We start from the raw sequence: 13,739 nt of genomic DNA, 5'->3' as shown, positions 1-13,739 counted from the left end.
AGTGGGGCCAGCAGAGCGATTTGAATATGCCTGCCCACTTGTGACATCATATTCAATGGCTGCTATGGCCGGCATATTGCGCGGTGGTTGGGTCGGTCGTACAGACAGCCAGAAACAATATATTTGCTAGATATATAGTCATAGGTCAACTGTGCTGCAGGGTCGATCAGATATGTCTGTGATCGACGTTCACAGACATATGGGGTGTACACAACTGCCGATGCACCATCGATATATTGTTTGTCGCTCGTACAAACAACATATCATTCAGGTGTGTATCCCGCATTAGGGGGCACCTAAAGTATCAAGTTGTTGTTTTTAAATGCATTTAATAATACCAATTTATGACTTTAATCCATACTATCATGGTAAGCACTTTTTGTTTATACTTGCCTAGCCTGTGAATCAGAGCTGGTTGATTGAGCAGATACGGCACTGTGCTTATCTTCTTGCCAGCATAGTAAAGTATCTGTTTACTTGCCCACCATTTTGCTTCTTGGTTTCTTGACTATACAAGTCCCCATAGTGTTGAAATTGTATTTTTGTGTAATGGACGGGAGGGGACGTAATAATAAATATTGTTTATACAACCAATAAGGCTGTTTGATAGCTGCCCAGACTAAAGGATCATTCCATGTCTAGTGGACCAATTTTGAAGACTGTCCCCCACCTGCTGATTGTGCACTGCGGAGTCAATGACCGTTGCACTCACCCCGACTTTAAGCGCCATAGTTTTGCTACTATTGCATATTGTAAACTAAAATATTTACAACAAAAGGTGCAGTCTCTTTTATAATAAATTATCTTTTATAATAAATTCAGCAATGCAAGTCAAACTGAGATACTTAACATAATTTTGGGCAAAATTATGGGCCTGCCCACTACATACAGGTGACCTCATAAGGCAGGTGCCTTATATTCCTATGGTACAAGTCCAGGGCACGGGATCTTGCAGGTTACAACAACCAAACCGCCCCAAGGCATCCCACTAGTGAGAGATAGCAATTAAAGTGTTAAGGGCTTGTACCATAGGAGTGTTAGGGATCTGCCTAATTAGGTCACCTGGACGTGCTGTGCGGAATCGGTATGAATGCGTCCGGCGGTTCAAATCCCAACAGCGGCTGTTCGACATGGGTGAATATCCCGATCGTCCCCAGGTATTTACTAACCTAACCTCCCCCCCCCCCCCAACCCTAGCCCTCATTAGGGGTGCCTAACCTTCTCCCCCAGTGCCTAAACCTAACCCCCCCCTTCCCTGCCACCTAAACCTAAGTCCCCAGGGGGGGTGCCTAACCCTCCCTCTAGCCTAACCCTAACCTCCTGGGGTGGTGCCTCTCCCTAAGCCCCCCCCAGGAGCCTAAACCTAACCCTCCCCCCCCCCCCCCGCGGCTGTCTGCAGTGGTGCCCGGCATCCCTTCGATCAGGATGCCGGTCCCCCGGGCGCCGGTCTCCCGGCATCTGTACAATTACAGGCGTCTAGATTTAGTCGCCTGTCATTTAACCCTCGCCGGGATAAAGCAGTCGAGAAGCCGGCCGTCGGGATTACGTCCGCTGGATTCCCGACTGCATACCTGCTGTGCAGACCCATATTTTTTTATCAAAATTATGCTAAGTACCTCAGTTTGACTTGAATTGCAGAATTTATTATAGAGTGTGCACCTGCACCCTTTTTTGTGTGTGACGATGTAAGTCTCAAGCATGGTAGTACCTCACTATATATTAAAACTAGGGTGTGCAGTCTAGAGCCCTTCCCTATATATCCTATATTGTGTATATGTATGTACTGTACACTTGAAGGTAGAGACTCTTTCAACCTGGATTAGTACCCCTCCCACCTGTCCCTGGATGTTTCTCAAACTGTGCATAAATTTATTTAGGATATTGGGATGTTGTAGGGCCGCCGGTCTCAATCCCTTCGCTGGAATCCTGACAAGGGAGTTAAGATAGGCGTCGAAATAACGATGCCTATCTTAATCCCGACGCTGGAATCCAGGAGGATGAAAATTTTTTTTTTTTTTCAACACTACCTTGATAATTTAACAATAATAATTAGATATTGTGAGTGAATCTGCCATTCATGGGGACCAAATCCATTCTCCACGATGGCCATTGCATGACAAGATAAGGGGCATAATAACTCATGGGCATTTTTCCTTTTATGTACTTCAACTGTACATTAAAAACTGTCTTATCAACAGGATGATTGTCTCCTAAAGATCTGGTACCCTCTGACTGGCTGGAAAACCACTTTTTTACTCCATGAAAGTCTGCAGAAAAAAGGAAATTTGGTTGATGTCAACTTTTCATTTGTGTATCTTGCACATCCCAGGGCAGTGATTGGTTTTTCATGGAGAAATACAAGCAGGTTTATGCCAAGGTAAGCCTCCATAGAACTGTCAGTGGTGCTTAGATGGTTAGATAACACTACTGAACTCCTTACAGAAATCATTTTAATGAAAATTTCCTTTTTGTCTGGGTATGTTTGTGTAAACAAGCAGTAGACAGGGGTTTGGTGCATATGGTAGTTTAATCTCTTTATACAGTTGGAACTGTGATGGATAATAACATTAGAGATACAGCACCACCACCTAGTTATCTACCAAACAATGGTTAGGAGTGTCTATACACACCAAATGAGCTGACTGAGTTGAATGTAGGTCACCCACCTTACACAACACAAATAGCAAAACGTCAAATAAGAAACACAGTGTTCGCATGCGCTCATGTGTAAAAATATTACAATAGAATATAAAAAAAGTCTGTAAAGGTACTTTGTGAAATGCCAAGACAATAAAGTTACGAATTTTCTCTCTTGTTTTTATTGGTGTTGTTTATCCACTCTCCCGATATACATAGAAAAAGAGTATAGAGAGAGGACCCAATGGTGTAATATGTTCTTTTTCAAAACTCCTCTGTAGTTTACTTAATCGTTTCTAAATATCGGATGATTGAGTACCGTACTCACATTTCAGCTGTATATATTCCGCCCATAAAGGTTTCTTTTCTTGTTCCCTTCTGCTTCTTTTGTTGGATGTTGGGATGTTGGATGGTTCTTCCAATAAGTTCAATACAGGAAAGAAATAAACAAATACAAAAATGTGTAGTACATTTTTTTAGCTCATCCAATATATGTAAATTTTCCCCGGGGATCCCAATTTTTATCCCTTATTGGTGTACCCAAAATTGCGTACCCAACTCACGTAGTGGTGATGCCTGAAGCTCTTATAAGGGTTTCTGTTTCCCACCTTACTAAAGTGGCTGAATATCCCTCCTCCTGGTGGCATACCCCACTCACGTAGTGTGGTAGTTTAATCCTCCTGTAGTGGTTTCTTTTAATATTGGTGTACAATTATTATGGCTGACTTGTCTGTCACACCTCGCCCAGTGTTTCAAATGGTAAAGATGAAGGGGCGTACCCCACTTACAGCATCCGGTATAGAATGACTCCTGTTTCTTTATGTGTGGGTTCTTTTTGATGCATCATCCCTTCTCAATCTACAGCCAACTGATAGTATGTGCACATTAAGAGGGAAAAATGGCAAAAGAAGCAATTTATTAAGTACAAGTCATATACTATAAAAGATAATTTATTAAGTACAAGTCATATACTATAAAAGATTTATAAAAAACAATGAAATACAAAAAATCCCGATCAACACCCCCTCCTATACCATGTAATCACTTGTTCCTAGAATTGACACCCAGTATGGTCCACTGCCTCATCACCAATGCGTTTCAAGTAAATGTCTGTCTCAAGGTGTGAGGCTGTGAGCTGGGAACTGACCTTAAATACTACAAAAACCCCTCCCACTTCCGGGGGCGGATTAGGATCATTATCCACTTCTCATGGATGAGGGACTTTTATTGGTCTTTTTACTTAATATCCTATCATGTCTTTCCTCCCCATATAAATAAAATGAATAAAATAATCCCTCATTCCTGTGTTAGGGATAGATAATTGCTGTGCATTCCATCGCAGTGGACCGCACGAGACTTCCGCTGGAAGTCACCTCGCATTACAAGCACCATACTCACTGACCATGATCGAAGTTGGACAAATTGCTCTAGGTGCTGCCCGCACTGGAGGGCGAAAATGGAGCCAACTGGTAAAAAGATCGCTGTGCGTTCCATCGCAATGAAACGCACGCGACTTCCGCTGGCAGTGGCCTCACGTCAGTTGCACCGTTCTCCCTGACCATGCAGGAAGTGGGGTGGATATAGTTACGTATATTAGATGAGCTAAAGAATGTACTACACATTTTTGTATTTGTTTATTTCTTTCCTGTATTGAACTTATTGGAAGAACCATCCAATATCCAACAAAAGGAACAAGAAAAGAAACCTTTACGGGTGGAATATATACCGCAGAGAGGTGAGTACGGTACGCAATCATCCGATATTTAGAAACGATTAAGAAAACTACAGACAACTTTTGAGAAAGAACGTATTACACTATTGTGTCCTCTCTCTATATACTCTTTTTGTATGTATATCGGGAGAGTGGATGAACAAGAGAGAAAATTTTTAACTTTATTGTCTAGTACCTTTACGGACTTTTTTTATATTCTATTTTAATATTTTTATACATGCCGCATGCGAACACTGTATTTGACGTTTGCTGAGCTGTGGTGGATCAAGAATCCTTTTGGTGTCCAAAATATATTTTTATTTTATTTTTTTTTGCTACCGGGTTATCAGATGTAATAGATCATGTTGTGACCAACCTCATTTGGGGATCCAGAAAAAAAAAAAAATATATCATTAAGCACTGTTCAGGTGTAAGACTTATGGTATTTTTGTTTTTGGTATGAGTTGATTTTTAGAGCGACCAGGTGTTTGTTTAATAACCATGTTGCAAAGATCTACGATGTGCTGTCACACATGGCAACCAATAAGATATCAGTCTGTATATGGTAAGCGTATTCAGGGTAATGAATTCAGGGTAACAGCTGATGCTGTTGATTACCGAAGGATCATCTTCTATTTCTTTTTTTCTTTAAAAAAATGTCTGGACATGAGATGCATTCTGAGTGGGTGTGGTATAAGAGATAGACAGTAATTAGTTAGACAATGTCTAGATAGATACCAGATGTTAGACAGTCAATAGTTAGACACAAACAAAAGTCAGACACATTAAAGTTAGACATGTAAAATGGTCGACAGGGTCAAAAGTTCGACATGAAAATGGTCAACAATAATTTTTTTTTGTCTTTTAGCCCTAATCTTCACCTTAATCCTCCCCTTGGTCCCTAACCCTCCCTCCTAGTGCCTAACCCTAACCGTGGGGGTAAGTGCCTAACCCTAAAAAAAAAAGTGTCGACCATTTTTGTGTCAATCTTTTTCATGTCGAACTTTTGACCCTGTCGATATTTTGTACCTGTCGAACTTTTTACATGTCTAACTTTAGTGTGTCTGACTTTTGTCTGTGTCAAACTTTTATCCTTGTCTAACTATTAACTGTCTAACACCTGGTGTCTATCTAGACATTGGCCCGTATTCAATATGGGAGCGAAAAGTCTGTGCTTGACTTTTCGCTCCACATCAGAGCTTTTCTGGGGATAAAGTATCGGGTGCCCGCTTTATCCCCATATTCAATTTAAAATGAGCGAGAACGAGACCCGGCGAATTGGCATCTACAAAAAAAAAATGTGAATTTTTGGGAAATGTGCCTGGGACCCCCCTAAAGATGTCCAGACATGGGGGATCACTATGGGTACCCCCGTTTTTGCCTGCAGAAGAAAGTTGGGTTTTAAATAGTCGCGCAGGTGTTTTTTCCCGACATTGAAGAAGTGATGTAGAAGAGCACTTAGGAGGTTTTTTTTGGTTTTTTTTAAGTGGTCCCATCAAATTTGGGGTACATGAAAATTGGTACTAGCATATTTTTAAGTCCCTAAAGTCATTTTTTAAAAATTCAGCAAAAATGCACCTGCCACTAATGGCCTATTCTAGAAAACACCTGCCGCAGCATAGCCCTAAACCTATTTCCCTTTTTTTAAAAACTGTTTCCCCTTATTTTATTTTTTTTTCACCCAAAATTTTTAATAAATTTTTTTGGGGTGTCCCGATTTTTTTTTTTTTTTTTTTTTTTTTAACTTTTTTTGACACAGTTTATTTTTAAATGACATTCCCAGGGGTGCAGGCTATTTTTTTTAAGCCTGCACCCCTAAACCCCAATTCTGCACTTTTTTTTCGCCATGTAAAATATGGTGAAAAGTTATCCCCGTTTTTTTTCAAAGACATTTCGAACCTGCGAAAAGTCTTTGAAATTGAATACGGGGATAATTGAAAAAGGCGAAAATGAAGTCATCCTGACTTTTCGCAGCCTAATTGAATACCCCCATTGTCTAACTAAATACTGTCTGTCTCTAGTCCGGAACCCATGGTGAGTGGTGTCCATCCTAGGGGTAGATTACTAAAGTTTCTAAAACAGTCAAGTGGAGTTGTTGCCCATAGCAATCAATCAGATTAGGTCTATCATTTTCTAGGATGCAATAGAGAAATGATAGCTGATGGGTAACACCAAGACGCTTTAGAAAATATACTCCTAATCTTCAAGTCAGTCATCGCTGATTGTAACCTGATGGTATCTGCAAATACCTGAATAACTGGATGTTGAATCATGCATGCAGCATTCAGGCTTCGCCTGGTCTTTTCACTAAGCTTGTATCGAGACCCAATAGCACATAGTTCCATATTCTAACCTGTCTTGTGACTGCCCTTTTCTGACATGCACATGTAAATGCTAATTGGGTACATTGCTCATTGATCCACATGATCTACAACATGTTTTCTCAAGTCATCCCTGAAACTGTATATACTGTAGAACTTGTGTGATTTCAGGCTGTGCACACAAGTGAATTAAGTCCTGAAACTGCCTACATTTGCTGATATGAAAGTGGGCTTATTTATTCATGCTTCAGCTAGGTATTACTATGGTGTACAAACATTTAACCTTTTTAATGCCCAGGCTGCAGTGTTACAACCTCAGTGTTGTATAAATCTGTATTATTACCTTTTATTTGTATGGCACCACAATGGCTCTGTAGCTCCTTACATAGTGGATGGAACATGCAGCAATATTACTTAGTACATAGACAGACTGAATAGTTCACAACTTTACATCTATACTGTTCACTTTAGGAATTTTTTAGGGCAGGGTGCTGACATCCCAGGAGGGCTACTTTGATGCGTGCATCCCAAAAACGGGTGTGGCCTCTCGGGAGAGGTCAGGTCACTTTGGGGGGCATGCTCAGCCTAGTGTGCATGCTATAGATCACTCAAGGAAGACACTCATGATTAATATGGGGTATGGGCATCTCCTGCAGTGAGTAGGGGCATTCAAATTGGACACTGGGCCTGATTCAGACCCAGTTACAAGCGCTGAGCGCTCGCAACCGGGTCGATGGTGGCCCAGAGCGCATGCGCATGACGGAGCCGGCTCCGTCATGCGCATGCGCGACACCCGGATAGAGACGGGCAATGCGTCGCTCCGGGTCTCGCACCAAAGGGGGCTTGCTGTCGATGTTGAGTGACAGCACGCCCTCTTTGGTGGGCGGGCTGGGAGGTGGCTGCCCAAACGGAGGATTTCCCATGTGAACGCCCACCGTTTGGGGCCGGCCCCACTGACATCACAAGTGATGTCAGTGGAGAGATTCCGGCTCTGTTAGAGCCAAAAGCTCTCTGGGGCTTGCGGCCACGAGACCCTACCACAAGGGTCTTGTCGCAAGCCCGATGGTCTTGACCATCGCGATCATCTTCCTGGCCACTCGCATAGCTGTGGGAGACCCACAGCTATGCGAGTGGCCAGGAGGCCGTTCTAAAAAAAAAAAAAAGACCGTCCCTGATTCAGAGCGAGCGCTCTGTCAGAGCGTCCGGCTCTGAATCAGGCCCACTGTGTGGGCATCAGTACAGCGTGTGCAGACAACTGCTGTGCTTGTACATAGTGGGGACACCCAGGATACATAACCAACCTATACTCTCACTGTGGGCATGAGTCAGTATGGACAGGCAAACTCTGTCCTTTATTAGCCTGCAGCAGCAGCTTCCCCACCCGGTGTTCACCTCCCCCCAGCAGCTCACGTTTTCATAATTTTTCTGCAGAGTAAGTCACCTGCGCGTGATTGAAGCCAGAAAACATGGGCTGTTGCAGGGAGTCACTAGCCCTGCTGAAGATAAGCCATGTAGTACACATACATCGTCATCTGGGCAGCACAGCAGGGAAGCTGTCACAAAACACCAAGCTGCGATGGATGTGGTGTCTTCCAATCACCAATTCAGAACCGACCGCACTGTGCCTGGACTGCTGTCCGGCCTGTTTTAAAGTTGCCGCTCCATGCCTGACATCCGAACCCCGCCCCTGGCAGTCATGGCAACCTGTCAGAGAATCAGACTGGTCTGTCCAAACAATGCGCAGCAGCTGGAAAGAGATGGGAGCAAGTTGACCGGAGGCGATGCACGTTAAAATTAGGCAGGGAACAGCGCCCCAAATGCGTAATTATAACCTGCAGATTACAGAAATAGAGAGGGGACTGCTCATTTGCATTCTAGAGGACTCATGGGTGAACACAAAAATAGGAGAGAGAAAAAGAATTGGGATTGGAGATGATGGAGAATTAGTAGGATTGGTGGTAGACTTGAGTGAAGAGATGCGTAGCAGTGTGTGTGCATAGTATTTACCCAGGGCAACATTTACATAACTATTGGAGCTGAATGCTGTTCATTGGTTTATTAATAATATAATTTAACTTTAAAAGCACCATATTTGAAATCATTTAATTCTGAGTTTATAAAATAAACTAATGCTATTTCTCAGTAACTGGTTTTCCTAGAATATTTATCATTCTGATTTTAATGCTTTAATTAAAAAATATTTAGTTTTTTTATTGCTTGCCAACAAACATAATTTGAGTTTCCTGATCCCCCTACTTCCTGGTTCTGTTACATAAACGCATTTAGTGTAGGTCTCATTTTCTTTCAGGGGCTCTGTGTGCAATGTCTTACTTACATCTTGTCAGGATGGCATTTGTCGCCTGTGGGCAGAGACCCTTTTGCCAGAGGATAGCCTACTTGGAGGCCAAATAATTGATTATGGCAGCTCCAGCAGCAACTTATCGTTTACAGGGAAGCAGAAGGATAAGATTGAGCATGCACTTGAGGTGAGATTTCTTACACTTTTACATCTGTTTTCTTGTTGTGACTGGTATAAAAATTGTGCGACTTGGAAATATTCAAGTATTTTTGTCTGAAGATGTCGGGGCCGATGCAGAGTGAGTTCTATGCCACTTTGTGTATCGTGTCTACATGCACCTACGCAGACTTGTGTGATTGTGGTATTTACTTGCACTTGGAGAGGTGTGACAGGGGAGGGGAGGGAAGGGGCATTCTAACATAGAGTGAGCACAGTAAGGGTATGTTTGCGAAAACATGCAGACCGGCTAACGGGCGCATAGACTGAAATGTCCTCATACGCTATTGCTGCAGTCGCTCCAGACAGCCCTTCTCCGTGGGTCACATCACGTGCCACTCTGTCTGCGCCAAGCGTCTTTTTCACACACAAATACAGATTAGTCACAATGTGATGAAACAGACCATTTCACAAGACTACATTGATTATTTTTATATGCACCACATATATCTGTGTGCGACTGATTCTGAATCTATATATGAAGTGCTACGATGCAGCGGCCGCAGCTTTTTAGTTCCGTTGTGCTTCATATACAGACTCAGTCGCACACAGATATACAACTGTCTCATAACAAATTAATTGGTACAGTCTTGCGGTTTGACACTCGGCTAAGGCACATTTGTGTGTGAAAACACTCTACACTGCTTGGTGCTGCATCTAGTGCCGCAAGGCGTATTGAGGCTAGGTGTATGAGGAGGACACATCTGTATGTCTTATAAATATACATTATTTGTAGGCTGTCAAGAGTAGGTGCAACCACATTGATGATTTTGGTCAACAAGTGTTGTTGACTAATTGTGAATGCATTGCTAATGCTTGGCATACATAATGCTTTTGTGTGCTTGTATTAACAATTTTGTGTGTGTGTGTGTGTACCCAAGACAGATATTTCTGCTGTATTACAGAGATTTCTAAAGTCTTAACAATGCCTAATAGTGAATATGTATTTTGCAAATAAAACATATGATTAAAAACCTAGGCGTAAAAGTGAGTGACTTATGCCTGTTGTGACTTGGATGCATATATTGCCAATGCAGATCTGTGTACGCCGGGTGGTCACAGTCCCAACTGCAGAATGCAGGCAAAGGATTTATGATAGGCGTCGAAATACCGATGCCTATCATAATCCCGTTGCCGGAATCCAGGACGACGCGTGCTCGAACGAGGTAAATCCGGGGCGCCCATCCTGTTAGCCGGGGGGAGGGTTAGGTTTAGGACAGTTAGCGGGGTTAACGTTAGATTTTTTGGGGTGGAGGTTAGGATTAGGCACCCCTAGGCTGGAGGGTTAGGATTAGGCACGCCCAGGGAGAGGTTAGGTCAGGCACCCCCCCGGGAGGCTTAGGTGTAGGGAGCTGGTTGGACACAATTTATCAAGTTTAACCTTTGATAAATTAACATTATTTTGTTGGTCGAGGGGAAAAAAGATAAAGGGCCTGATTCAGACCCACTCGCGAGCGGCTGTCCGCTCGCAAGTGGGTCGATGTTATGGACTGAGCATGCGCACGACGGAGGGAGCTCCGTCGTGCGCATGCGCCAGACGCGACGAGCGAAGGAAAGTCCTTCGCTCGTTGTGTCCGATCAAAGGGGGCGTGCTGTCAATGTTGATTGACAGCACGCCCCCTTTGGTGGGCGTGCCGGGGGCGTGCCTCCCTGACGGGGGCGTTCCTAAGGGAACGCCTCCCGTCAGAAGCCGGCCCACTGACATCACTAGTGATGTCAGTGGGAGTGATTTTGGCTCTGATAGAGCCAAAATCACTCCGGAGCTTGCGGTTGAAAACCTCAACCGCAGGCTCCGGCTCGCAAATTCGATGGTCGCGATGGTCTCGACCATCGCGACCATCACAATGCACGCTCGTATAGCCTGTGGGTGGTGACCCACAGCTATACGAGCGTCCAGGAGGACGCTCCATGAAAATGGAGCCCGGCCCTCATTCAGAGCGTGCGCTCTGCTCAGAGCGTACGGCTCTGAATGAGGGCCAAAATCCCTATTTTGACAGTTGCCAATGTTATAAATGTCCTGTATCATTCACTATAACAATTTCTAATTATAGCTACAGTTACCATTACTTGAAAGATAGACATCCAGTCCATTTTCTTGTACTATTTTTGAATGTGCAGATGTGTCCTCATACATCCAGCCCTTCTAGTAGCGCCATGCAGTGGCGTGACTGCGGGTGTATCTGCATGCAAAACGCTACATTACAGTGTCAGCGACTGTAACGTAGCGTTTCGTATGCAGATACACCCGCAGTTGCACACAGAATATAGGTATGCTGCATAACATTTTAATCAGCAGAAGCTGCTTGTGCTAACTATTCGCATCGCTGTGCGAATAAGATGCATTTGAAGGTAAAACGTTGCACGAAAAGACGCTCGGTGCTACCTAGTCACACAGAACTCCTGCGTTATGTGTAGCAAGACTTGTATTGTAGGATAGATGTATGTGGACACTTACTGTCCTCTGTATGGTTCTTGATACGAAAGGTTTCTTATGGTGCATACACACGGTCCAACTTTGCAGGACGATATGAACGATAACGTTGACTTTTTGTCACGGTCCAACTTTGCAGGACGATATGAACGATGCGTGTGGCCGTATGGACGATAACGATATCTGAGGTTGACCGTACATGCAGGCCAACTTGGTCGATTTCATCATTTAAATACTGTCAGATATCGTTCATGATCGTTCATGAAATCGTTCATGATCGTTCATGAAATCGTTCATGATCGTTCATGAAATCGTTAAAAGATATCGTTCATTTTCAAAGTAGAAAAAATCGTTTAACGATATCGATGATCAAGCAAGTTGGACCGTTTGTATGCACAATTAGACATATCTTTGAATTGACTTTGAATTACATATAAATTAAGTTGTATCTAAAGAGCCTTTCTTCAGAGCCCACAACTTCATAGTTTCTAAACTTTCAAAATAATTTAATCATTCCATTTAATTTTCTAACAAGGTCGCCCTTCGGTGAACTATATCAAGTTGTCCTGTGTCACAGTAAGCAGCAATATTGTACCCTATTTTCAAGATGTGGTCTAACTAGTGTCTTGTACAATGCTAATACTATGTTTGCATCACATATTTTTATCCCCCCGGTTTATGCATCCCAGGATTCTATTGTTTGCAGCCCCTGCCAGGAGCTCTGTTCTGCTTTTCACCTTTTTGTCTACTAGTAGTCCTAAATCTTATCTCTGTTTTCCCCAGTTGTATTCCATTTAGTGTGCAATTGGAATGGATTAATGTCTCCTGCTATGTCCATTTTGTGTAAAACTTTGTGTAGCAAGTTACTACTTTGTCATCAGCGTATATATGGGCATCTTACTTTTTAGCTCCTCTACAGAGTAGACTGTACACCATTAAAAAATTTAGCAGAATATTAATATGCTATGTGTATTACTGACATTTGTAATTTATGCTTCAACCAGTTACCTACCTATGCACATATTTCCCTCCTATATCTAATACTCTCATCTTATATTCCAGACTTGTGAAACCTTAAGGTGGGTATCCACTACCCGATTAAACAGAACGATTGAACGATAACGACATAGTTATCATTCAATCGCTCATTAATCGGGCACAAATCGGGCATGCAAACGACTGATCGTTCAGTGTAGGCACTGCAGGGGATGGGGTACAATTACTATGTCGTAATCGTACTGTCTTCCCTGGGTCGGGTAGTGGATGTGCGGCATTACCTTTTTATAAAAAATAAGCATATTGTAAGCCATGGTCAGTCTTTCATGAAACCTTTAAATCTTGATCTAACAGCTACTAGACTTAATTAATTTTGCTTGATTGTTTGTGGATATAACCTAGGCTTCCTTCCCTGTTAGGCTATGCACACCAATAAATGTTTCCTGTCTATTACTAAACAACTTATACACAGGCAAAATAAATGTAGCCTGTGTCATTTCTTGATGAAGGCAGATGAAAGTTTAAACTAAGGTATAGGATAATATTATTGGGATAAGGGCTTTATCAGACAAGTCCTTTGTTTCCAACAATAAACGTAGTTAATACTGTAGGCCGGGGATTATATCTCACCTACGCCATACTGTGACTGTAGGAGAATTCTGAACATGTTTTGTGTTGTGCTTGATTTTTTGCATGGGCAATCGATTCCTGACAGATTTCCATTTGGAGCAGAATGCAAGCCCTTTAGCCCAGCTTCTCCTCTACAGGTGTAACATTCAAGCCATGTTATAGGTTAGCATAGAGAGATGTGGTGGGATTAGTACTGATATCACGTTAGTGCCAAGTCACCAAACTCAGGTGCCCTACAAACCAGTGATTTCAATTTAATGCTGTCTTGGAGAAAATATTCGTAAAACAAAATTGTTCTGAGATTCTGAGGGAGGTATTCAATTAGCCCCTATAACCCATTTTTCTCCGAAAAGTTTTCATCAATGAAAACTTTTTATTCAAAAATGGTTATTGGGTTATACTATTAGCCGCTGTATTCGCATATGCCAAAACTGGTATATAACTTATGGCAAATTTCTTTTCACCACCTCTGAGCAGGTAATAAGTTGTGCAACACCC

General features: G+C 42.6%; 1 protein-coding gene across 1 annotated transcript in view; it reads left to right on the top strand.

Annotated features, from left to right (window-relative positions):
* Positions 1-13,739, top strand: part of DMXL2 (Dmx like 2) — a 178,916-nt gene that overhangs the window by 56,907 nt on the left and 108,270 nt on the right. Inside the window, exons 7-8 of the mRNA XM_088472781.1 lie at positions 2,199-2,377; positions 8,978-9,155. Of these exons, the coding sequence (XP_088328907.1) occupies positions 2,199-2,377; positions 8,978-9,155 (357 nt within the window). The remainder of the gene's footprint in view (positions 1-2,198; positions 2,378-8,977; positions 9,156-13,739) is intronic.

This window comes from Taudactylus pleione, unplaced genomic scaffold (genome assembly GCF_031769625.1).
Source record: "Taudactylus pleione unplaced genomic scaffold, aTauple2 ptg000129l, whole genome shotgun sequence".
Lineage (NCBI taxonomy): Eukaryota > Metazoa > Chordata > Amphibia > Anura > Myobatrachidae > Taudactylus > Taudactylus pleione.
The sequence above is the reverse complement of the archived record's forward strand: the minus strand, read 5'-3'. Positions and strand labels throughout refer to the sequence as shown.